Below are 26,645 nucleotides of genomic sequence, written 5' to 3'. Positions count from 1 at the left end.
TGAAAGTGGTACCAAACAAATTGTTGCAGCTGCAGGTTGATGAGTCCGCAGGTCCTGACTTTATCCTCGGGTCTTACATTAAACAGAAGTATCAAGGGAGGTAGTTGATGGATTGGTTTTAATTCTCCAAAATTCCCCGGGCTCATAGAATGAGTTCTATGAGCTTGTAAAGAAATGAATACAATTCCTTTGTTCAAAAAAAACAGGGAACCACAGGCTGTTTACCACAACATCTGTCGAAGGAAAAATGTTAGAAGCTATTATTAAAGAGCATTTAGAAAAAAATCAGTATAATTGGGCAAAGTCAACAGGGGTTTGTGAAAGGCAAATCACGTTTGACCAACTTATTGGGATTCCTTGAAGAAATAATGTGCTGCAGATGAAGGAGAACAAACAGATGTAGACACAAGAGAAGGAATTGTTAATGTTTCCAGTCAAAACCCTGCATCAGGATTAGTAAATGTACTTTACTTAGATTTCCAGATGGCATTTGATAAGGTGTCACAATGCAAAGATGGTTGGGGAAAGTAAGCTACGACATGGACATAAGGAGATTACAAAGGGATGTCAATTGGCTATGTGAATGCATAAAGGTCTGGCAAATGGAGAATAATGTGGGGAAACTGTGAAATAGTCAATTTTGGGAGGAAAAATAGAGAAGACTGCAGAGCTTTGAATGCAGAGGGATTTGGTTATCTTCGTGCATGATTTGTAAAAGGCTAGTATACATATATTATAAGAAATTAGAAAAGTTAACAGTGTTAATGTTTATTGCATGGAGAACAGAATACAAAAGTAGAGAGATTATGCTTCACAGGGCAGTGGTGAGACCATATCTGTAGTTTAAAGAAGGATGTTAATGCATTGGAAGCATTTCAGAGAAGGCTTATTAGACTGAAGAAAATCAAAAAATTGCAGATGCTGGAAACCTGAAACAAAATATGAAAATACTGGAAGCACACAGCAGGTCTGGCTGTACCTAAGGAAAGAGCAGGGTCTTTAAACTGAAACATTAACTCGGTTTCATTTTTATTTACCAGACTGATACCTGGAATGGGTTGTTTACTTAAGAGAAAGGTTAATCAGGTTAGGCTTGTTATAGGTTCATAGGTCCATACAGCACAGTAAAAGAGCCATGCTCTGTGCCAGTCATCAAGTACCTACCTGTAGTAATCCCATTTACCAGCACTTGATCCACCTACCAACATATCAAGGTGCACATTTTTGGGATATGTAAGGAAACTGAAGCATCCAGAGGAATCCCATGTTGTCACTGGGAGAACTGGTATCTGCCGGGGCTCAGAAGAATGAGAGGGAATGTGATTGAAGCATATGATCCCGAGGGGTCTTCGCAGGATGGAATGTGAAGGGGAAAGTGGGCTGAAGAGTCTGTTTTCCTACATCAACAGATAGCAGAGTTCTTGGCTCTATGAAATAGGTTGGAGTTAAAGGTACATCCATGGGAAAGGCAGGAGTTATCTTATCTCAAAAGACCTCCCATAATAGTTTCCCAGATGTTTTATGCACATTGTTATGTTACCAAGGTCGGCTGGGGAATACATTCAAATTGGTTATCATTGAAATGAATGGAAGTCAACATTTCACCTCTGCTGTTTTCTGTTAATCTGGGACAAAAAAACTCTCACAAAGTATTGACAGTGTTTTCATGCGTGACTTTTCAGAACACCAAATGTTTCATTTTAACTTCTGTTTAGAGTATTGCTTTTGACATATTTTCCTTTCCTTTCCTTCAGTGCATTGTTTCTTGTCTTGATCAGGTCAACAACTTCAAAATACTTCAGGAAATTGTGCAGCTGGTGGAAGCAATTGAAAATGTTAAGCTTTCAGCTTTGTATCCTGTGGCTGTGACTGTGGTAGGTACATACAAACAAGTGTACTATATTCCTTGTAGAAACCTGCCTGATTTATTTATTTTTAAGCTGTTGAACTTGCTCTGAAAGTCCCTTGAAACAACTGAATGGCAGGTAAGGAAGTTAGCAATGTTTAAAATATTTGTATGTTTAATAGGACAAAATTTCAATGCAAGGGTAAAGAAAGTAGGAAAAAGTGTTCTGAATATTAGGATGTATGGGTGTGGTCACACTGGTGGTTTGAAAGGACAATGTGAGAAATTGATCATTGTGTGATCTAAAATTTTGCAGTCAGTGCAAATTTGTTACTGGTAATTCCATACAGGAGTGATGTTTATTAAGCACATCTGTTGGGCATTCCACCATCATTCAGTCATTCCTTTGAACCACTGGTCTGTGCCTTTACAATTTCTTGTGATATATTCCTTGATTGGTGATTTCCTTTCAAATGGCTGGTTTGCAGAATTATCTTTCTGGAGTAACTTTTGCATACTGAAGCACAGACCTCTCTTCTTTCATGGTTCTCAAATATCAACAGTCTAAGAGTAGAGAACTGGTCCCTGAGAACTAATATTTGCAACCAAAGACAGAGATATGAATGCACAGTAGATAGTTCCAGGAGCTGGTCATCCAACAAAGTCAGAGAGTTGAAGCGAATAGTATGTGGCAGGAAAGGCAGAGGCAGTCATTGCAGAAATATCTGGGTGTGTGACTCTTTCAATCTGGTTTTCAGTGTTGAGTGACAATACCTCAGGGAAATGTAGGCAAAGCACTGAGAGGCAAGTGACTGTGCAGAAAGACGTTACAATGTGTCAAAAGGTATTTAATAGCCAGGAATATTGGCAGAAATTCCTGCAACTCCCTATCTGAGGAATGCATGTTGCATTCCTTTCCTGATACTAGGCTGAATGATATATTTAAGAAGACACAGTTTCTGGGGTGGTGGGGAACAGCCAAAAGTTCTAGTCCATGTGGAAACAAATATGGGAATAAAAAGGATCGAAGTACTGCAGCGGGATTTCAGGACTCAGGAGCAAGCTAAAGAGCATAACCCTGAAGGCAGTAAGCTCTGGATTAATCTCATTTCCATGATAACATGAATTGTAGCATGAGACAAGTTAATGCATGACAGGGGAAATGGTGCTGAGAGAGGACTTCAGGCTTGGGCAAACAGAGCATTATTTCAAAAATGATACAACATTTGGAAATGTAGTAAGAATGAAGAGTGTAGTTACAGATCTTTGCAAGGCATAGACAGTTTGGTGATGCAGACAAATGAATGCATATGAAATTTAATTCGAGAAGCGAGTTGATATATTTTGGTAGAAAGAATGAGGAAAGGCAATATAAATCAAATTATACTTTTTATAAATATGTGAAATGGGAACAGGAGTGGACTATATGGCTCTTTGAGCCCTCTCTCTTATTCAATCAGATCATAGCTCATTTTCTACAACTCTCTGAGGTAGAGAATTCCTTTTGAGAGAAAAATATTCTTCCACAATTCCATCTTAAATGATTGACATCCTTATGATTATGCTCCTACTTCCAAGGGAACATTCTCAGAATCTTATTTCAAAGAGGGCAGGAGCAGGAAGACCTGGGATAGAGAGCAGTATTATGCTGCTCAAAAAATGTGTTCATCACTCCCCAAAACCAGGTGGTTTGGCATCCCACAGATTCTAAAAATATTGCATAATTTGTGTGTGAGCAAAGCAAAACATCCATAACTATTCTTTAGGCTATTCACTAAATGTCAGGTGACTTCAGAGCAGCAGAATCATTTGAAGGGGTGGTTTCAGCTGATTTGGCGAGGAGGTCCATGAGCTCTTTACATTTTCTGGAAGGGAAGGAGGAGAAGGCAGGGATTTAAGAAGACTGTTTGCATTCGAGTAAAGAGGCATTGTTTATCTTTACGTTCGAGAATGTTTCTGCAATAGGGAACAATTTTATCAGATAAGAACAGTAGTCAATAGTTTTGCTACTGTTAATAGTCCATCCAAATTTGATGATGAATGGCTAAAACAGTTAGCTACCATAAACATTCAAGTTGGAATCTTTTTGATAAGGATGTGATGGACTGAGTCAGGAGCCGAAACAATGAGATGAATGAAAAATCAAAGCCTAAGTAGTTTGCACTTTGAAAATGCAGTTGTGAAATGCAAGAGAGAGTTTTCTTCAGGGGTATGTGTAAGGTAAATGGAGTTAGGGGGGTGGGGGAAGAAAATCTGGATGGAGTAAAGAGAGATCGAATAGATGGGCCTCAAGGAAAAATGAGCTTGGAGAAGGTTTGAAGGAGATGGTGGTCAGTCCATCAGTCATACAGTGATAGAGTCATAGAAGTATAGAGCACAGAAACAGCCCCTTCGACTCAACACGGTCATGTTGACTTTTTTGCCCATCTGCATTAATCCTATTTGCCGGCATTGAGTTCGTATCCTTCTAATCCTTGCCTATTCAAGTGCTTATCTAGGTATCTCTTAAACATAGAGATTGTAAGTGATTCCTCCACCTCCTCTGACAAATTATTCCAGATATCAACCACTTTCTGTGTAAAACAAACTTTTCCCTCAGATCCCCTTAAAACTCATTCCTCTCGCACCGTAAACATTTGCCCTCTTGCTTTTGATACCCCTACAATGGAAAAAAGATTCTGACTACCCTATCTATTCCTCTGATAATTTCATATATCTCTATCAGGTCACCTCTCAGGCTCCTTCACTGCGGGGGAAATACACCCAGCTTTTCCAGCCTCTCCCTGTAACTAAAGTCCTTCAATCCGGGCAGCATCCTGGTGAATGCACTTTCTCCAACTCAGCCCCATCTTTCCTATAGTGTAGAGATCAGAACTGCACACAATACTCCAAGCACAGTTTTAACTGGTGTTTGTAAAGTTGCAGCACAACCTCCCAAATTTTATACTCAGTCATTGGTGCCCATCATGGCATGGATGATGTGAACATCTTTATGGTTCCTCATTCAGATGGTGATACTACCTTGTGGTTGCTGGTGCTTGAATCAGAGTTATTTCCATATCGTCTTTTGCATGATTCTGATCAAACAGGGTGTTTGTTATGATGAGGTTGTGCTCCAAGTATTAAAATAATCCATTACAGCTCCTTTAACAAGCTTAACTTTTCTTCAGGGTTTTTTTTCCCGGCAGGAAAATTATGTCACTAATTGAAATTCTTGTCAATTCAATAACAAACCTGTTTCAGTCTACAATAGACCAGGAGCTCAATCTGTGGAGGAGCAGTGTATTACCGACAACACTTGATTCCCATGTTTAGCTGCATATATGTGAACTGCAAAAGCATTCTGAAGCATTCTGTGGCACTGGAAGAAGTTAATCGTTTTAACATGAGTTTCCTGGATTGGAGAAATTTTTAAAAGAAACACTAGCTTTATAACCAGCAGATTTTTTTTTCCTGTTGGTGATCACCTATCACCCATCCTTTTCTTATTTTCCTGTGCTTTAGGGTCAGTTCACTTTTCTAAATGTCTGCCAACTCTTTTTGATTGTGCTTGGAGATGTAGGTGAATGCCCAGGAAAGAATGCTTCAGTTCTTACCATTAACAACTGTTACTGTTTCCCTGAGCCTTGTTCCTCTGTGGCTCTTGTTCTTTATATCTACTATCTAACTCCATATTCGGGACAAATATTTGCTCACTACTTGGGTAAATGGAACATTTTCTACATGGGCCTTTGGAAATTTAAACATTCAGCCAGCAGTAAATTAACAATGAATTGGAGCGTTCTGCATTTCTGATTTATCACTAAATGCCACTTGGTGCACTTAGCAGAATTATCCCCAGGTTCAAAGCTCTAACTATATGCTGCTACAAGTTTAAGGGGATCAGAAGCAAGCTTCAAATGCTGTTTTGGTAGTTGCTATAGTGGTATGAGGTGTGAAATTTGTCAGCACACCAATAACACTCAGTTGGTAGATTGAGTGAAATAGTAGCATTAATTGGAAGCTCCTTCATTGGGTTAAAGATGACACCGGACAATGACAAGTTTTGCTGTGAGATCAGTCCAATATTTACTACCTCCCCCAACACACACACACACACACACACACACACACACACACACACACACACACACACACACACACACACACACACACACACACACACACACACACACACACACACACACACACACACACACACACACACACACACACACACACACACACACACACACTCACACTCATTTGGAAATCATTTCCAGCATGGATTTAATTCAAACCTTGCAAAGCCTGTCCAGTTTTCCAAATTGAAACAGTAGAAATGCTCTGAAGTGTGTAGTTTCATGAAGAAGGGCAAGGGAATCTAATAAGAAATGGTAATGAACAGCTGCAGACAGAATAATTACATTATTTATAAGTACAGCATTATGGGAGTGGGAAAACTAAATGGAGATTTGTATTTAATGGTAATGCAAGATGCTATAACTATTTGTGAAAATAATTAAATTAAGCATTTATACCATTAATTACATTTAAATATTACAATTGACGTAAAATAAATTACCCCAAATTTACCTTTCTTCCTTGCAGCCATTCCTGTCCTTTGGAATGAATGAAACCAGAGAACCAGTGCCAAATCTAATTTGCTGCAGCTTCTAGGGGCAAATTTCCCAGCATAACTGAGGAGAAAATGTAGGAAGCCAATGTTTTGGCATATTAGAGTGCAGTTGAAAAGACATGAACTTCCTAGCAGTTATGTTAGAAAGTAACAGCAGCTTCCTGATGTGTTGCTCATGCTTGTTGGGAAGATTTGAGGCCTTAAGAAAATAAAGTTGATTATATGGACATCAGTTAACACTTATGGAAAGAAAAGATGCATTTATTTTGGTTGCATCAGAAATGAAAACAACATTTTCAGATTTCAGTTCCAAGTTAATGGCAGTTCACAAATTGCTAAAATTACAAATACTTCAGTATCTTAGGACATGAGGTGGTATATATTCTGCATTATCTCTAAGTTAAGGGTTGATGGACTGACCTAGAATTATATTTTCCATCATTATTCTATGGGTGGGAGGAATATCAGTAAATTAAATGAAAATCAGAAAACAAACTGCAGTTGCTGGAAATCTGAAGTTAAAAAAAAGCAAAATGCTGGAAACATCAGCAAATCAGACAACATAAAAGAGTTAACATTTCAAATTGTTCCGATCGAGGAAGGGTCTTCGACCTGAAGTATCTTTTATTTCACAGATGCTGTGAAAGTAAGTTTAGAAAGAGATTTAAAAGTTTCAGTGTTAGAAGGTGATAAACATTTTAGTTTAGCTGCAGATGATATAATTCAGTATTTTTAGATAAAAAAAACTTGAGCTGAAGGAAATGAATACTTTACTCCATAGTGCATTTACAAATTGTTTTTATTTGTTAAAGGTACACTTGAACAATACAGAAGCTTCATCTTCCTGTATTCAAATGAATGATTTTACTAATATCAAAAAGCTGGCAAAGGAAGCAAATGGAAAAAATATTCTCATTTATAATCTACTGATTAATTATACCCAGGTAGGAATCTTTCTCTGTGATGCACATTACTTTAGAAAAGTGGCAATCTATTTCAAGCTAAGCACTGTCAACTTGTTTGCAGTATTTTTCTGTTTTTTTTACTGTGGAATTAAAACTTGAAATAGAACAGATTTGTAAAACAAAATGGAAGAAACAGCTGTGAACACTGTTGTGAGATTATGATTTCTTGAAATTGCATGCAAATTTACAGGTCTATTATGATATTTTGAGAAAATCTGCTTTAAGTTGGGTTACAGCTTTTATTTAATATCAGACAGCCTGCAAGATGTATCAGTTTGACATCCAGTTTTAACACCGTAATATTCCTAGATCATAGAGTCATATAACGTAGACACAGTCCCTTCGGTCCTCCAGATCTACACTGACCATCAAGCCCCCATTTACACAAATCCTACACTAATCCCACTTTATTCTCTCCACATTCACATCAACTTCCCCTAGATTCTGCCACACACCTTCACACTAGGTTAACTTCTGCTTGTAAATTGGTTATCTTTGTTGAAGTTATAATGGCCTATTAACCTCCCAACCCGTAAGTCTTTGGGATGTGGGAGGAAACTGAGCACCCTGAGGAAACCCATGCAATCAAAGGATGAATGTGCAAACTCCACACAGACATACAAGAGGTCAGTATTGGACTTGGGGCTGTGAGGCAGCAGCTCAACTAGTTGCACAACCGTGCCACTTATTATTAAGAGTTATTCCATGGTTAATTAAAACAATGGTTTCTGTTACCATAGATGGTTAAAAAACGTCCTCAATGATGATGTGCTTGGACAAGTAACTGTGGATTAAGGGAACAAAAATGTCCATATCTTCATTTGCACTGATTTCCTGTTACCAGTTAAGTCTGACGAATAATTCAGTTAACAGTTTGGATAATTGAGTATGCATTGTAGTGACGTATTGGGGTATCTAACTAACCACGTTTAAACTTGGTGTAATGAGTGTTGGAAGTAAATCTGGTTGTGTTCCTCTTTTTGAAGTATCTTTCATTTTTCTCCTATATTTCAATTTGCTTAGTGTTGCTTTTCAAGGACGTGTACATTCCTTGATAATCCTTCAAGTACAGCAGTTGCTGGGCAATCAATAGAACAGTTGGTTGATGTGACTTCAGGTTGGGTAATAAAGTGTGGAATTCTTGATCTTGGGTAGGTCTTCAGGGGAACTGCTGTGAGTGGATAGACTTAGGAAAATATAAAAATACTGAAAATAGAGAGGGAACAATTTTTTCTTCATGTGGGAGATGGGTGAGGAAAAAGGTCTGGAGAATTGATGAACTGTCAAAAATATTCAATATTAATTTATTCATTTCAAGTAGATTGGTTGCAATTTCACAATTCCCCTTTTTTTGTTTGTTACATTAATGGTCATCAGAGAACATCTCTTATTTGGATTTGAATATTATTACCTTTCTTCTAATTTCAAACCTCAGGCATCTGTTTAATTAAAGTTTTGGGCTTGCACGAACAAAGCAATTTTATTTGTACCCGTCCTTACCACAGGACATCTTATTGAGTCAGCTGAGAATGTTTCATTTCCAAATAGTTAATTTCTGCTTGTAAATTGGTTATCTTTGTCAAACCTTCTGCTTTGCAAAACAAAACAGATATTAGATTTTAACTGTTTTGGTCCATTTTTCCATACTTACGTGACACAGGAGATTTGCTTCCAGGATCAATTTTATCTCTTTTTGTTGGTTGATAAGCTTTGTCCTTGGGACTTAATTAAATATTTGCGAAGGCGAAACAAGATTGATGAATGCTGGAAGGAAGAAAATATTTTAATTCAGTGTGTTTTTTTTTAAAGAGAATATTTTAAATCATCTTATAAAATTCCTTGGTATGCTCTATTGGTCTTAAGTTGTTTGTAGATAATGGTATTCAACAAGGAAAGGGACCATTTAATTGTGAAGTGCATGACAGAATGCCTTTCTAGCTTCCAATTCTCTGTTAGGAGAAATGTCAATTTCAAGATCAAAGGAGGCAGTTCAATTTATGAACGTTGGAGGAGATAAATATGTACCTGTGTGAGCTTTTGAAGTTATAAAGAACTTGAATGGAAACACACCAGGTGATTTGTCATTATTTTAATTTATTTTCCTGGATGTGCACATTGCTGACAAAACCAACTTTTATTGGCCATCCCTTATTATCCTCCAGAAGGTGGTGGTGAGCTATCTTGAACTTCTGTAGTTCTGGTGAAGGTACTCCCACAATGACGTTGCATAGGGAGTTACAGGAATAGACTCTGCAATGATAAGAGAACAGTGATATATTTCCAAGTCAGTATGGTGAGTGATTTGGATGGGAATCTGCAGATAGTATTCCAATGTACCTGAAGCCCTTGCCCTTCTTGGTGGTAGATATCATGGCTTTGTGAGTAGTCTAGGAGAGTAACTTCAATGCATTTAATAAATGGTACTTGCTGCAGTCACAGCAGTGGAGCCAATAATTATTTAGTTTGCTGAATGAGATGCCAGTCAACTGGGCTGCTTAGTCCTGGATGTTGTCAGTCTTCTCAGATGATGTTGAAGTTACACTCATCCAGACAAATAGAGAATATTAGATTGCACTCCTGATTGTGGGTTGTAGATGGTGGAAAGGTTTTGGGATGTCAGATAGTGACTCACTCACTGCACAATGCACAGCCTCAGACATGCTTTTAGCCATGATATTTATGTGGCTGCTCCAACTGAGCTTCTGGTTAATGGTAACTCTCAGGGTAGTAGGGCACTCGGCAAGGGCAATGTAATTGAGTGCCAGGGAAGGTAATTATATTCTGTCCTATTGGAGGTAGTCATTGTTTGGTATTATTGTGGCACAAATGTTATATTGCACTTTTCAGCCCGTGCCTGAATGCTGTTGGGGTCTTGCAGGCATGGACAGCATCATTCGCTAAGGAGTGTATGGAAGCGCATAGTCATTGGCAGGTGTCCCCATTCTGAAAGAAAGTCACTGATTAAGAAACTTACGATGGTTGGGCCTGGGACACGGGCCGAGGCACTCCTGCAGTGATCTGCTGGGCTTGGAATGACTGTCGTCCAGCAATCTTTTACAACTATCTCCACTTATCCAAAGTATTGACTCCAACCAGAGGAAGAGGAAAAATTTTCCTCTTGATGCTTGGTGATCCAGTTTTACCAAACTCCTTGATGCCACATTCAGTCAAATGTATTTGTATTCCAATGTGTCTGTATATCTATTTTGATTCTGCAGACATTTGAGAGGCCTTTACATTTGAGAAATAGCAGTAATTCTCCACAATGAAATTTTCTATTGGAGAATATTTCATCCTTCACGTTAATTATTTGATGGAACGGATATGTTGGTCTAAAAAGAGAGTAGAGTCTTATCCATGAGACACATTAGCCAAGGTAATCTCCTTACTGCTTACCAATGTCACGCATAAAGCTTATACAGGTCACGTAGGAGGAAATTCTGACACAGTTTTGGAGAATTCTGTTCTGACCCAGATTGCAATTGACCCGCTCCCATGTGGCTATTATTTTTAACTGTAACAGATGAATTGATCTCATTGTCTTTATTTCTGCTTCCATTTATATTTTAAAATGGATTACAATTAATCTTCAGCCAGAGCATTTGAACATTGATTCTTGTTCAGAAAAGTGGCTTGTCAGGCGCAATTAGAATTGTAGTTCATTGGTTTCTCGTGGTTTTCAGGATGTTACGAACTTCGTTCAATCTCAGTTCACAAATTGATCCAGTTTCTACTTCAGCATTTTTTCCTTTTGCAGACTGCGAAACAGTTTGGAAAATGCATTGGAGAATTTGTAGCTCCCTGTGGAGCAGCAATTTTTATAACCTTCTTAGGATTAGTAGTGTTCACTGTCTCCTTGGGTATGAATTCAACTGATCCAGTTGTATATACCATCAGCCTCCCAACCCACACCCAGCCAAACTGTGAAAGTAGAGTAAAATTAGAATATTATTCCATACATATGGAACATCCTCCTCAAATTTGATTGCCTACAGAAATTCACCTTCTTGTGCTTACTCCACAACAGCTTGCAAGCCATGATATTAACCTACGATTGCACCTCACTTCCACAATCTTCCTGAGGGAGTGGAATTAATGGGAAACTGATTAACCTGCAGTACCTACACTCCAGAACCAAGGTCACCCAAACCACAGTAGTCAAGTTGCATATGCAGACTACCCTTGCATTTACACACACTTGAAGGCCGAGCTGCAAGACACAGTTGACTCATTCACTAGACCATGAGAAAGTGTAGGCCTTACACTCAACATCTGGAAGAAAAAGGTTCTCTAAAATCAGAAAAAAATTGCAGAAGCTAGAAATCTGAAACAAAAATAGAAAATGCTGGAATAACTCAGCAGGTCAGGCAGCACCTGTGGAGAGAGAAACAGTCGAGGTTTTGGGTCTCCAGCCTTTTGCCTACTAAGGTACTCTACAACCTGCTCCTATTGCACCACACTGCCCTCCAATGATAAAGGTTCATGACAACACCCTGGAAAATGCGGACCTTGTTTCATATTTTGGCAAAAGCAGACATTAAAAATGAAATTCACTGCTGCTTTCAATGCACCAGCACAGCCTTTGGCCTTTTGAGGAATATGAGGACAAGACCTCTGAGCTGGCAGAAAACTCAAGGTCTACTGGCCAGAACCGATCCCTGCCCTCTTATATGCTTCTGAGACCCGAACTATCTACAGTCGGCGTCTCAAGGCATTGTAAAAATTCCATCGATGCTGTCTCCACAAAATCCTCAAGTTTAATGGAAGCTTCAGCATTGAGGCCCTAGTTACACTCAGCAGGTGACGTTGAGTTGGCCGTTTTATCAAACTCCTTCCATTCCAAGCTCTGTCATTGGAGGAGGTTACCAGGCGGACAGAAAAAGATTCAATGATGTGTTCAAAGCATCCTTGAAGAACTGCAGTGTCCCCACTGGTTCTTGAGAACCTCTGACACATCACCACACAAAGTGGAGAAGGAGCATTCAGAATGGAATGGAGAATCTTGACCATACATCAGGAGCACACAGAAGCCCTGGACACGTGGTGGAGAGTGTGCCATCTCCCAACTCACCTGCCTCCAGGCACCCCTGTCCCATCTATGTAATAGTCTGTGGTTCCCACATTGGCCTCATTTGTTCCTCAGAAACCACAAAACTAGAGCAGAAGCATATCATCCTCGATCCCAAGAGACTGCCTAAGAAGTGGATTCTCTAATAACTTATCCTGCTTTCTCTGTGTGGCACCAGGTTATTGAGAATTCTGAAATCTCTCCTTCCTCTATTATGAGATTATTTTGCTCATTTTTTTGGTCCTCTCCCCTCTCTTTCTCCTGATAAAATTGTTTAAATGAGTTAAACATATTTAAGCCACTATTTGAATAGAATATTTTCTGAATCTTATGTACAAAGACTAAATCAAAGTACATGGCAAAAGTGGTTACATTTTTCAAAAATTTGCAGCATGTGAACCATCCAGGCTTCCATTCTAAATTCTCCCTATTTTTATATTGATTAAGTTGCTGGGGAAATAATCTTGTGCCCAGAGCCACACATTTACTGCTTGATATTTGGGAGCAGACGTCTTCCTGGCAAGGAGATGCACTCACTGAGTTCATGATCATTTATTTTAATAGGCAGAAAATTGAGAACTGGACACAGCAATCACCACTTAACCCTTTACGTGGGAACAGTTCCACTCTGATATGGAAAACAAGTTATGCACTTATCAGGAGTCCCACTATGCCACTTACTTCCTGAAGAGTTATGTTCTGGTTGTAATCTGTCTTGTTATGAATTATGCTCATATTTACAGATTTCCACTATTTCCTCATCCAACAAAGTGGCCATATTCCCCAGTGAGAATGTTTTTTTTTAGCTTTTTTCTCCTTTAGCGGGAGCCCTTTTGTAAAAGTAGAGATGAATATAACTACAGCACTCCAGAAATTGGATCATGTAGTGTCATGTTTTTGTGCACTTATCAATGCAATTCCAGTGAAAAATAAACCCTTGATTTTAAATTGTTTTATTTGAGCTTCATAAAGAAGCCCTGACCCCTCCAACCATTGATCCTTTCCCAACCCAACCTAAGCCTATTTCCCCCATGACCAAGAGAAACAAAGGATTGCAGGTGCTGGGATCCAGATGAAAAACACAATGATGCTGGAGGAACTCAGCAGGCCAGGCAGCATCCGTGGAGAAAAGCAGGTGTTCAACATTTCTGGTCAGGACCCTTCTTTAGGACTGAAGATAGGAAAAGGGGAAGCCCAATATATAGGAGGGAAAAGCAGAGCAGTGATAGGTGGACAAAAGAGGGGAGGTGGGGTGGGCATAGGGTGGTGATAGGTAGATGCAGGTACGAGATAGAGATTGGCAGGTGCAGGGGAGGAGGGGAGAGCAGATCCACCAGGGGATGGGTAAAAGGTAAGAAGGGAGAGAAAAAAAGAGACAAAGAAAGGGAAGAAGAGAAGAAGCATAGTGGGGGGGGGGGGGGGGGGTAGGAATTACCTAAAGTTGGAGAATTCAATATTTATGCCATTAGGCTGCAAGGTTCCCCCATGACCTGCCCAGTTACAACTCCAGAACTAGCTTTATCTGATTTCCTTTGCGCATTCTGTACTGGAAGACCTGCTCTGTCGGATGCAACACCTTGGGACTCATTGGTATTGACTTTTTCACCGCTGTGCCCACAAAACAATGTTCTTTGGGTCTAATGCAAACTGACTGATCTATCTCCCTTCAGAAGCAATGACTAATTTCTAAAGAGTATGGAAGTCGATTTAAAAATCACAGTTTGAAAACTGTGTCATTCAATAAAATTGTTAAAGGTTGTTACGATGAAACAATAAAGTGTTTAGAATAAATCTCTTCTGATTTCAATTATTGGACATTGTTTTGCCTGGAAAATGGATTTATCTTGTTGTCTGTATGCAGTGTGTGTCAGCCTAACAGACCAAACCCTCAGCTCCTCAGTGCAAGATGTGACCACTCATCATAAGGTGTCATTTCTTTTCAAAATGACAAAAATATTTTAAGGACCTTTTAAGTGTGTCAACTATTTTTTGTATTTATTCATGACTAAATATAGTAGGGAGTCATACATCCAAGATTACCAAGGCAACATATTGGTGGTAGAGTTACATTAGACACAGTCAGAAAATTGCAAAGAGATGTTGATAAATTCAGTGAATGAGCAAAATGTGACAACTGGATTTCTCTGGAGGGAAATGTGGCATCATTCATTTTTTGACCAAAGTGGATGAATCCGACAGTTTTTCAAATAGTGAGAAGATGAGAACAGTGGCAATCCAACAGGATTCAGAATCACTCAGGTGCTGCAATCAAGTGCAAAGAAAATAATTGATGGCCTTTATAACTTGAGAACAAGAATGTAAAGGGGAGGAGGTTTTACTATTGCTTTACTAGCCCATTGCTAGAGCACATCCAAAATATTGTGTTCTGTTCTGGTCATCACATCTTAGAAAGGATGTTTTGGCCTCAGAGTGAGGTGCACGCTCACCAGATCGTTACAGTGGCTCCAAGGATTAGACTCTGAGGAAGAGTTTCATAAACCAGGCGTATGTTTCATGGATGATGGAATGTCATGAGTGATTTAATATTTAAGCATTTTGCTCAAAAGTTGATAGAGTAGGCAGAGAAAAACTTTATTCGGTGGTGACGGAGACTAGAACAAGGAAATGTATTCTTAAATTCAGAGGCAAGGAGAGGAAGTAAAATTACAATTCTTCATGTAAAGGGTGATAAAAGTTTGGAACTAATCCCATAAAGCAGTAGATGCTAGTTCAATTATTAATTTTAAATCTGAGTTTTTTGTCAATCAAGGTTCTAAACCAATATGTAGTCAGGATTGGTCAATAGACATGTGATACAAATTAGCCATGATATTGAATGGTGAGAAAAGATGAATCGTCTTGACGTTCCTCATTCTGAAAGATTTCAGCATTTTTCTTTGTTGCTGTTACAAAAGTTGGATATGACTCATGAAAATAAAAAAAAAACTACAGATGCTGGAAATCTGGAATAAAAACACAAAATACTGGGAATCCTCAGCAGGTCAGGCAGCATTTGTGGAAGGAGGAACAGTTAATGTTTCAGGTCTGGGACCCTTCAGAAATGAGGAAGGGAGAAAATCAAGTTAATTCTTAACAGTAAGCCAGTGGGACATGCCCAACAGGCCAGACTATGTGAATAGAATAAGAAGTGCTGAGTCAAAATGATGACAGGCAGGAATGGCCAGATCTGATACAGACAGAGATTGTCTGAGTTACTGAAGGCTGGAGAATTTTATATCGAGTCCTGAAAGCTGTAACATGCCCAGATGGAAGATGAGGTGTTGATCCTCAAGCTTTCATTGGACCTCACTGTAACAGTGCAGGAGATCACAGATAGAAAGGTCAGAGTGGGAGCATGATGGTGAATTAAAGTGGCAGGTGAATGGAATCTCATTGTCACTCCTATAGATTGAATGCAGGATGTGTTTCAGATGTGTTTAAGCTATTGTTGGCTTGTTGAGATCCATTTCAGATCAAGCTATGTCGTTGTCTAGATTTTTGATTAGTCAATTGCGTGTTGTTCCACGTAGCATAACATTAGGTATCCAATTACACCATTAAAATAAAAAAAAAATTAGGTGATATTGAGCTTAAACAATGAATGAGAAGAAAAATGATGAAAATGATTGAAATTATCCCACAGCCTCTGCAACCTGTTTTTTTGATATATTCATTCAAGGGATATGGGTTTTGCAGATTGAACTAGCATTTAATTGCTCATCCCTTGTGGTGAGCTGCCTACTTGGACTGCTGCAGTCCTTGAGGTGTGGGTATATCCACTTAGGGAGAGAGTTACAGGGTTTTGACCCAGTGATGATGAAGGAACGGCAATATATTTCCAAGTTAGGATGGCATATAGCTTGGAAGGCAACTTCCAGGTGCTGGTTTACCCATGCTTTTGCTGCCCTTGTCCTTCTAGCTGGTAGAGGTTTGGAAGGTGCTGCCTAAGGAGTCTTAGTGACTTGCTGCAGTGCGTCCTGTAGATGGTACAAACTGCTGCTACTCTGCGTTGGTGGTGAAATGAGTGAACGGTTGTGGAGGAGGTGCTTATGGAGTGGGCTGCTGTGTTCTGTATTGTGTCAAACTTCTCAAATGTTTTTGAAGCTGCACTCATCCAGGCAAGTGGAAAGTATTCCATCACACTCCTGACTTGAGCCTTGTGAAAAGGCTTTGGGGAGTTAGGAGGTGAGTTACTCGCCGCAGGATTCCTAACCTCTGACCTAATCTTGTAGCCACATTGTGTATATGGCTACTTCAGTTTCTGGTCAATGGTAATCCCCAGGATATTGATAATTGGTGATTCAGTGATGGTAAGGCCATTCAGTTTCAGGGGGTGATAGCTGGATTTTCTCTTGTTGGATGTCATAATTTCCTGGCACTTATGAGGTGTGAATATTACTTGACCAGGTCTTGCTGAATTTATTTGTGGACTGCTTCATTATCTGAGGAAATGCAAATGATGCTGATTTGTGCAATTATAAATGCAATTGAAGGAAGGTCGTTGATGAAGTGGGTGATGAAGGTTGGGTCTAGGAATTTAACCTGAAGAGCTCCTATAGAGACGTCCTGTGGCTGAGATGATTGACCTCCCACCACAACAACCATCTTCCTTTGTGTTAGGTATGATTCCAACCAGCAGGGGGTTTTCACCCTGATTCCCATTGACTCCAGTTTAACCAGGGTTCCTTGATGCCATTCTCGATTAAATGCTCCCTTGATGTCAGGGGCAGTTACTCTCACTTCACCTCTGGAGTTCAGCTCTTTTGTCCTTATTTGGATTAAGGCAGTAATGAAGTCAGTAGCTGAGAGGCTTTGGTGGAACCCAAACTAAGCTTCTGTGAGCAAGTTGTATCTAAGCAAGTGCCGCTTGATAGCACTGACCCTTCCACTATGTTGATGATCAAGAGTAGACTAATGGTGTGACAATTGGCCAGGTTGGATTTGCCTTGCTTCTTGTGGACAGGTCATACCAGGCAATTTTCCACCTGGTCGGGTTAATGCCAGTGTTGCAGCTGTACTGGAATAGCTTGGCCAAAGGCGCGGCAAGTTCTGGAACACAAGTTTTAAATACTGTTGCCGGAATGTTGTCAGGACCCGTAGCCTTTGCTGTATCCAGTGCCTTTAGCTGTTTCTTGATGTCATGTGGAGTGAATCAAATTAACTGAAGATTGGCATCTATCACACTTGGCACCAGTGGAGGAGGACAAGATGAATTATCCACTTGGCACACCTGGCTGAAGATTCTTGCAAATGCTTCAGCTTTCTTTTTGCACTGATGTGCTGGGCTCCCCCATGAGTGAGAATGGGGATATTAATGGTGTATTGTTTAATTGCCCACCACCATTCACGACTGGATGTGACAGGACAGCAGAGCTTAGTTCTGATCCGTTGAGTGTTAGATCGCTTATCTCTGTCTATTGTATGCTGTTTAGGTTGTTTGGCAAGTAGTCCTGTCTTGTAGCTTTACCAAGTTGATTCCTCATTTGAGGTATGCCTGATGCTGCTCTTGGCATGTCTCCTGCACTTTCATTGAACCATGGTTGATTCCCTGGTTTGATGGTAGAGTGGGGGAACATACCATGCCATGAGGTTGCTGGTTGTGGTTGACTACAGTTCTGCTGCTGCTGGTGGCCTGCAGCACCTTGTGGATGCCCAGTCCTGAGCTGCTAGATCTGTTCGCAGTCTGCCCCATTTAACATGGTGGTAGTGCTACACAATGTGATGAAGTACATTTTCACTGTGAAGACAGGATTTCGTCTCCACAAGTACTGTGTAGTGGTCATTCCTGCTAATACTGTCGTGGCCAAATGCATTTGTGACAGAGAGATTGGTGAGGATGAGATTAGTAGGTTTTTCCCCTGTTGTTCTGCTATTAAATGATTTGATTTTGGAATTTGCATGTATTAATAAATATTGTTTGTACAGAGACGTACACAGTATAATGAAATTCATGACCTGTAAATTTTCTGGAATTCTTAGTTGGTTAGGCCCAAGAATATGGAGTTCTTCACTTTTGCATACATCTTTTTTAGTTAATCATTGTCAGCTTTAAAATCTACCAGCTGGATGAAAATAGTATTGAGAAGAAAACACCTGAATTCCGGAGAGAGTATTCACAGTTAGGCCATATGTTGCTCAAGTTTGATTCAGCAGCATATTGATGCAATACTGGAGGGAAGTGCGGAGCACAGGGTAAGGGGTGGTGGGATTGGTTAAAATCGGGTGAAAACCAGCCGACATCCAGAATGAGCATCCAATTTGCTGCTATCCATTTCGCAAGCCCACAAAGTTGAACATTATCCCCACTTGCTGAGTGCCTTTTTTTCTTGTATTCCTGTGCTGTCTGGTTACCCATTCACACACCTTTTCCCTGGCTCCTCTGTCCCTTCATAATTTTGAACTTTTCAATTAAATTTCTCCTAAAGACCCCCTTTCCTCTAAAGAGATTAATTTCACCTTCTCCACTGTTTCAACAGGTCCAAAGTCACTTGTGTCTGTTATATTTTGGTAAATTTCCTCTGTAACCTCCTCAATGCCTTAAAAATAATGTCAGCAGTAGTTCAAACATAATGCAGTGCTTGGTGTAGCAAATGGAGCACATTCTTCAGAAATAGTGTGTGACCTTGTCTTGCACTGACGACTCTGTGAAGTAAATGGAAAATATCAAATCAAACCTTCGAAAGGTTTCTATGGATCTGAGTTTATTAAAACCTTTTGGAGCTCCACATAGAAAAACAAGACTGGAGGTTGGTATTTTGACCCAGGCCTACATACTTCACACTCCTGACCTTGTGCCTGAGTATTAGCATGGTACAACAATTTGAGCTGCAAGCAGAATATATTGAATGAAATGCAGTTCATAAATTTTAACAACATTGAACTGATATGTAATTTTTATCATTGGCCTAAAACTGTTTAATACTATTATGAAGGGTGGCTAATCAAATCTTATTCATAACATATCAGTTTATAGTTATGCTTTGTAACAGTACTTGAGGGAAAAAACTTATCTGCATTTTGCTAAGTGTGGAATCCTGGAGATGTAACATGATAGATCCAAATGTAACACTTCAGGCAGCATTAAAATGAATGGTGCTGATTCTTCCAATATCAGCCATAAATAGCAAAATATTATTCTAAGTGTATGTTTATTTTCTTAAAACATTTTAATTAAATTTAGTGCCATCTAAAGTGGAAATATTAAAGCCTCTATTTTGTTGCTGTTAGGGAGACAAAATTGACTTAGGGTTTGATGTGTGCTTTGAAATGGAGACTACATAGCCATATTCTACTAAAACATTTTCATTTGGACTCTCCAAATCGTTATTAAAACATCAAGTAGTTCGACTGCATGATCCACAATGTCTCAGGTCTATACTGTGAGATGGATACTACAAAAAGCCTGGGCATTTAAGGAAAGGAAACAGTCAGGATTTGCAAATTAAGTACGATTGAACTTTATTCATATTAGTAACGGGATATTGGGATATGAAAGACACTGCATAAATGCAGTCCTTCCTTTTCTGTTCCTCTTTTCTGTCCAGCAGCTCTTACTGGAACTTGTATGCATGATGAAGGCAGTATTGTGTTTGGCTAATTCATTTCTAAAGAATTGCATTTTTGGGTGAGGAATTGGAGGACAGTCAACATGTGTACAAGTATAATGAGAAAGAAGTTGAAATCTTCAGAAAGACAAGCAGAGAATAAAGCAGTATTAAAAGGCAAGACTGCAGCTTACAAGAGGATGCTGCCTTTTTTTCCATAGTGAAAATAATTGCAATGTGGAATGTTTTACCATAATTGGTGTGCAAAACAAAGGTTATAACACATTCAGATAAAATAGATATGTATTTGAAAAGGAATAACATTAAAAGATGAGGAAAAATGGCAAAATATAGGCTTCAGAGAAGAGAAAATTGGGATGGACTTGATGGGCCAAATGGCTTCTTTACTAATTTCTATGGTTTGATGATTCTTTCATGGCTTCATTTGGCTTAATATACTGGAACAATTTGAGTATCTGCAGAAATGAAAGTCAAATATTGGAGCTCATAACAAATATCCAACTTGTATGGTTTCAATCATAAATGATACGTACAACATGCTTATAAACTGTTTAACATAAAACTTGTATTAATTACAGTTGAATTTTGATATGACTTTTTTCATTATCTTTACCGCTGATACATAATATGCTGAAAAGGTTTAAATGTTTTCATAATTGATCTGTAAAAACGAAGGATAGGTAAATCTTTCAGACTTGGCATTTGCCTCTGTGATTTTTGTAAGCACGTCTTTTAATTTCCTCTGGTAGACTGTAAAATTATAATTACATGCTAAATATTACCATTGCATTCCTGAGAGATTAGTTCCTCAAGGAACAGATGTTTTTAATGGCAAGACCTGCGAACATTCACTTCGAATGTTAATGAATTATGGTTTAAGAAAAATAAAACTGATCTGTATTTTATAGTTTAGCATGAAAAAACTGGTTCCATTAAGTCTGTGATAAGAGCAGATATTTTATGAGCTATAATACAAATATTTTGGGAGAAAAGGCCCTTTCTTGAATTGCTGAACATGAGTGCAATAGAACAGAGTACCCAAATTTCAGGAAACACTTGTGTAATCCAGTTTCCTGTATTGTGTACCAAGATTATGTCTTCTATCTCATAATTATTTTTTCTGTAGCCTTCCTCTAATGTATTTTTCTTCCTCTTTTCTAACCCATTATTTTCTGCTTTTTTTTTCATATATCCTATTCTAATTGAAAGTTAATTTCGAGAGCCCATGCTTAAAACCGGTTGAAAGAGTTGTTAGAAATGTGTACGTTCCTTCGTGTTCCAAGTACGAGGTAGCTTTATCAGTGAAACTTGCGGCTGCTTCTTCAGCAGCCCACAGCATGAAGCTGAATTCCATATGCTGCATTCTGAGCTTTGAAAAATGTATTTTCTCTCCTTAAAATTTAAATGCAAATAAAATTACATTGAAGATATAATACGGTGCACATTATATAAATAAATTCTAAAATCAACACACTCCAACTAAGCATAGTGGGTTCAAAAGTAAATAGGATGTTAAATAAAGCAATCATATGGACTTCTACAAATCCTGCAAGAAGAAAGAGGAATAAAAGGAAATGCAGAAAGGTTTTCAGAGTGATCAAAAAGCTAAAGAGAAATGTGGAACAGGGTATCGCAGTGGAGATTAAACATAATGGAAAGCTATTTTTCCGGTACCACAACAATAAGGAAATGGCTTTATTTGAAAAATTGATTCAAATTGGATACCGTAGTGGTACTGTTGATCCTTCGCTTAAATTTGAAGATATTTGGAGTCCATTTATTCAATATTTTCACATGATATAGATCCCCTTTCAATAACTTTCCAATTTAGCAGAACAGAGTTGACGACATAATATTGTTCTGTTTCTACTGAGAAATTTCAGTCCAGTCTTTTGTTTTTTTTTGAAATTTTTCTGTTTAGTTTGGTTTGATATATTGTTTATAATTTTTCTTATTGATTTGGGGATTTTTTTCTTTTCTTTCTTATATATGTAATAAATCTTTTTCTTTCCTTTCTTTTATATTATATTCATTTACTAAGAGATCATGGGATCTACAGATTTCTTTTATATTTTATTGTTCTTTATGATTATGCCATGATTGTTCTCCTGATCTCTTTGTATTACATGTACAAACACTGATGTTATATATTAATCTGTATTAATTTGAAAACTAATAAAAAGATTGAAAAAGAAAAGAAATTGGATACCGTAGGGAAGATAGATGAAATACATACCCTGAATGGAATTAAAGTTTAAAAAAAAGAGTTAGCAGTCTTAATAGATTCCATCGATGTATCCATGCAACGTACAGCTGTAATCAACAAGCAGTCTCTGGAAAATCCATGGACAATCAATCAGAGGAGGTAACGCTCAACCATGCAGTGCTTTGGTCATCAAAATTAAAATCAAGAAAACGGAAAGTACTGGCAATCTGAAGTAAAAACAGAAAATGGTGTTTAAAAACTCAGCAGGTCAGGCAGCATCTGTGGAAAGAGAAACAGTTAACTTTTCAGGTCAAAGACCCTTCATCAGAATTAACTAGATTGGAAACATCATCATGCTTAAAGGGAAAAGAAACAGCTCTACACACGCCTGAAGGCTGAGGTCCAACAGCAAACCCAACAAGTAAAGAAGAGATGGCGTGTGGAAATGCAGGAGGCCATGACATTTTTCAGCACTGTTAAGGCCGTTTATGGCCCAAACAATAAAACGCCCAAGGCTGAGAACTTATTATGGTCAGAGAGGCAGTGATTCTTGTCCTTCACATAAATGTCCTTGACTCCATCCTACAGCAAACTAACTGGTCCAGCCTCACCACCACCTCCGGGAGGAAAAGAAGTTAAAAAGACTAAATGCCAACTGAGAAACAAAAAGGCTTCAAGACCAGACGCTATCCCCACTGAAGCTCCACAACTTGGCAGAGAGGAACTTCAGTCACAAATTCACAACCACTTTTCCCAGATCAGGCAATCTTCAAGGGAGAAGGCAAATCTGATTGTGATTGCTACAGAGGGGTCTCCCTGCTATCTGCCACAGGCAAGTCATCACCAGAATCCTTCTCGGCCACCTCCTCCAAGTGGCCAAAGAGCTGCTCCATAAACCACAGTGTGGATTCTGTCCATCGCGAGACATGGTAGATATAAACTCCGTCACTTGTCAGCTCTAGGAAAAATCCAGGAAGCAGTCTCAGCCACTATACACATCCCTTTTTGGCCTCAGTCAAGCTTCTAACTTCGTTAATCAAGAGGTACTGTGAAGCACCCTTCTCAAATTTGTCTCCATTTTAGCCCTGCTTCATGTAATATTTTGCATTGGGTCCACAATCTTGATGTAGATACCTGTTAAGCAAGGCTGTGTCATCACCCAGCACTTTTCTCAATCTTTCTTGCTGCAGTACGATACCTCAATCCCAACATGCTTCATATTGTATGGAGCTAATCTACATGACTAGTAGGGAACCATTCAACCTATTTTACTACCACTCAAGAATCAAGGTCACTGCACCTTCAGTCATCGAGCTGCACTGTTTTTGGAAGCCAGGCTTTAAGTCCTGGATGGCTTGTCCCTGGTATATGAGAAAATGTGCCTTGCATTTCTGCAAAATAAATGTCCTCTGCTGACCTGCCTCTGTACCTCACCAACTTCTGACAATAAAAGTCCATCATAACACCCCGGAAAACATGGACCACTTCCCATTACTCCTAACAGAGACAAACAAGATCAGTCTACAAAATCCTCCAGATTCACTGGCAGGATATGAACCATTGTCAGAGTTTTCTGATGAACCAAGATCTTTAATACTCTGGCCCTAGGTTTATTTAGTCAGCTATAATGAGCAGGCCATGTATTTCACATCCAACACTAGGCACTTGAAAAGGATTGAGTTTCAGATGGCTGCTCATTGGTTGGCATGGACATGGTGGGCCAAATGGCTTATTTCCACGCTGTATGACTTTATGACTCCGTGACTCAGATCATCAGGTGAACAGAGGAGACTATTCATGGTTGTTCTAAAATCTTCCTTGAGGAAGTGTAACATTGTCATCAACTGAGAATCCCTGGCTCATGACCACTCAAGATGGCGAAGAGTGTTTAGGATTGTATTGTGAATCTTGAGTCCACGTGTTGTGAGCTCACAGAACTTCAGTATAAATGGCTTAAAATGCACACTGCCTCCGAAACAACCCACCCACCTGCCCTGTTCGGGACCTCCTGCCTCATCTGTGGCAGAATCTGCGGGTCCCACTTTTGTTTCCTTCAGCTACCTCAGGATCCATAAAATTGGAATAGAAGCAAGTCCTCCTTAACCCCAAAGGACTGCCTAAGAAGGAGAAGTTAGATTTGGTGCAGGATCCACAAGCCAATTCACGTCAAAGGAAGAAAGGGTAAAATAAAAGTAAGTTGCATTTCATTTAAGTCCTTGTGATTGCCTTAATGTTTTCAATGATTTAGGAATGTTTTTGGATTATTTTTAATAGTTATTCTTTAAATGGAAGGATAAGCTCGGGCAGTAGCTTTGCTACATGTCAAAGGCAGCCTCAGCACTTTCACAGGCAAGTCGTCTTCTGACTTATCTACTTGATGTGCTCATATTAGGGACTTGCCGTTTGGGTCCAGGACACACTCAACCAGCAAGTTTAACCCTGAATTAGTTAAGTCCAAGGTAGTGGAAAATCTGAGTGGTCAGTATGGTGAAGGGCCTACTCAACAAATCTTAGCCTGGTTACCTGTTTCTGCACAATAGCTCATGCATTTTCAGTACATGTCTCAGTTAAACTTTTACTCTTAAACTCAAATCAAAATGTGATTATATTGGCTTGCACTTAACTTGTATATTGTTAAGAGTACTTATAATGGAAAATGCGTTGTATCAAACAGACCTAAAATTGTGGAAGTAAATACATCTGGCAGCCAATGTTCTTGCACCTGTTTAGCACTGGAAACCATAAGGAAAATTTCTCACCCATTATCCCTTGGCTGTAGTTTCCAGCACACAGCAGGATTTATTGTAATGGAATGCAGGGATCAGCATCTTTCATGGCAAGTGTGAAATCATATCTTCAGGTATAAAAAAAGCATTATTTCCGGTGTTTGCCAGCTCACTGTAGCCCTACTCATAAGATGTTGTTCACAATTAGCAAACCTGGAAGCTCTGTGATGAGTCCTTAAAGGCACAGTATGATTAGAATAAACTGGTATTGTATGAGCCAGAGCTTGTGGCCTCATGGTTCCTGGGGAGAGTGATCTTTTAGAGGAGTATAATATTCTTCGGGACGTACAAAAATCATTCTTCAGATTAAATTTTGGGAGTACATTATGGAGCACATTTAAAATTGTAAAAGGTAAAGTTAGGAATTACATCAGGAACTAGCTGTCATATTTCAATGTGTACAATAAGTTTCTTGATACAGCTGTAGGAGCAAAAGCCCTGGAATTATACTACAAACAATTGGATGCTACCATGGGAACCATTAAAATTTGCCTCTGGATAAATGAACTAAGATTGGGGGGATGAGTGCAGCAGTTAGCGTAACACTATTAGAGAGCCAGTGACCCGGGTTCAATTCCCGCCGCTGTCTGTAAGGAGTTTGTACGTTCTTCCCGTGTGTCTGCGTGGGTTTCCTCCCGGTGCTCCAGTTTCCTCCCACATTCCAAAGACATACAGGTTAGGGGCTGTGGGCATGCTGTGTTGGTGCTGGAAGAGTGGCATTTGGTATTGGTTTATTATTGTCACTTGTACTGAGGTACAGTGAAAAGCTTGTCTTAGAAATTGATCGTACAGGTCAATTCATTACACAGTGCAGTTACATTGAGTTAGTACAGAGATGTAGTACAGGTAAAAACAATAACAGTACAGAGTAAAATGTCACAGCTACAGAGAAAGTGCAGTGCAATAAGGTGCAAGGTCACAACAAGGTAGATCGTGAGGTCATAGTCCATCTCATTGTATAAGGGAACCGTTCAATAGTCTTATCACAGTGGGGTAGAAGCTGTCCTTAAGTCTGGTGGTACATGCCCTCAGGCTCCTGTATCTTCTACACGATGCAAGTGGAGAGAAGAGAGAATGTCCCAGGTGGGTAGGGTCTTTGATTATGCTGGCTGCTACACCAAGACAACGAGAGGTAAAGACAGAGTCCAAGGAGGGGAGGACTTGTGGGCTGCCCCCAGCACTTTCTCAGTAATGCGAAAAGATGCATTTCACTGTGTTTCGATGTACATGTGACTGATAAATAAATATCTATCTATATCTCTCTAAATTGTGAGAGCTGTGGGCCTGACAGGACTTCATCATCGGTCTTCAAAGAAGTGGCTAGTGGATTAATTGATGTGTTGATTTTAATTTTTCAAAATTCCCTTTGTTTGGGGAATGTTCCATTAAAATGGAAAATAATGAATTTAACTTCTTTATTCAAGAAGGGAATGAGATAGGAAACCACAGGCTAGTTAGCTTAACATCTTCATTGGGAAAATGTTAGAAGGTAAAATGCTGATGACACCACTGTTGTTAGTAGAATCTCAGATGGAAATGAGGAGGCTTACAGGAGTGAGATAGATCAGCTGGTTGAATGGTGTCGCAATAA

The 26,645-nt window shown here is 39.2% G+C and overlaps 1 protein-coding gene across 1 annotated transcript in view; it reads left to right on the top strand.

Annotated features, from left to right (window-relative positions):
* The window catches only part of crppa (CDP-L-ribitol pyrophosphorylase A), a 224,295-nt gene that overhangs the window by 76,966 nt on the left and 120,684 nt on the right, over positions 1-26,645 (top strand). The window contains exons 8-9 of the mRNA XM_052016339.1: positions 1,779-1,874; positions 7,277-7,408. Coding sequence (XP_051872299.1) covers positions 1,779-1,874; positions 7,277-7,408 — 228 coding nt within the window. The remainder of the gene's footprint in view (positions 1-1,778; positions 1,875-7,276; positions 7,409-26,645) is intronic.

This window comes from Pristis pectinata, chromosome 5 (genome assembly GCF_009764475.1).
Source record: "Pristis pectinata isolate sPriPec2 chromosome 5, sPriPec2.1.pri, whole genome shotgun sequence".
Lineage (NCBI taxonomy): Eukaryota > Metazoa > Chordata > Chondrichthyes > Rhinopristiformes > Pristidae > Pristis > Pristis pectinata.
This window is presented reverse-complemented; position numbering and strand designations above follow the sequence as displayed.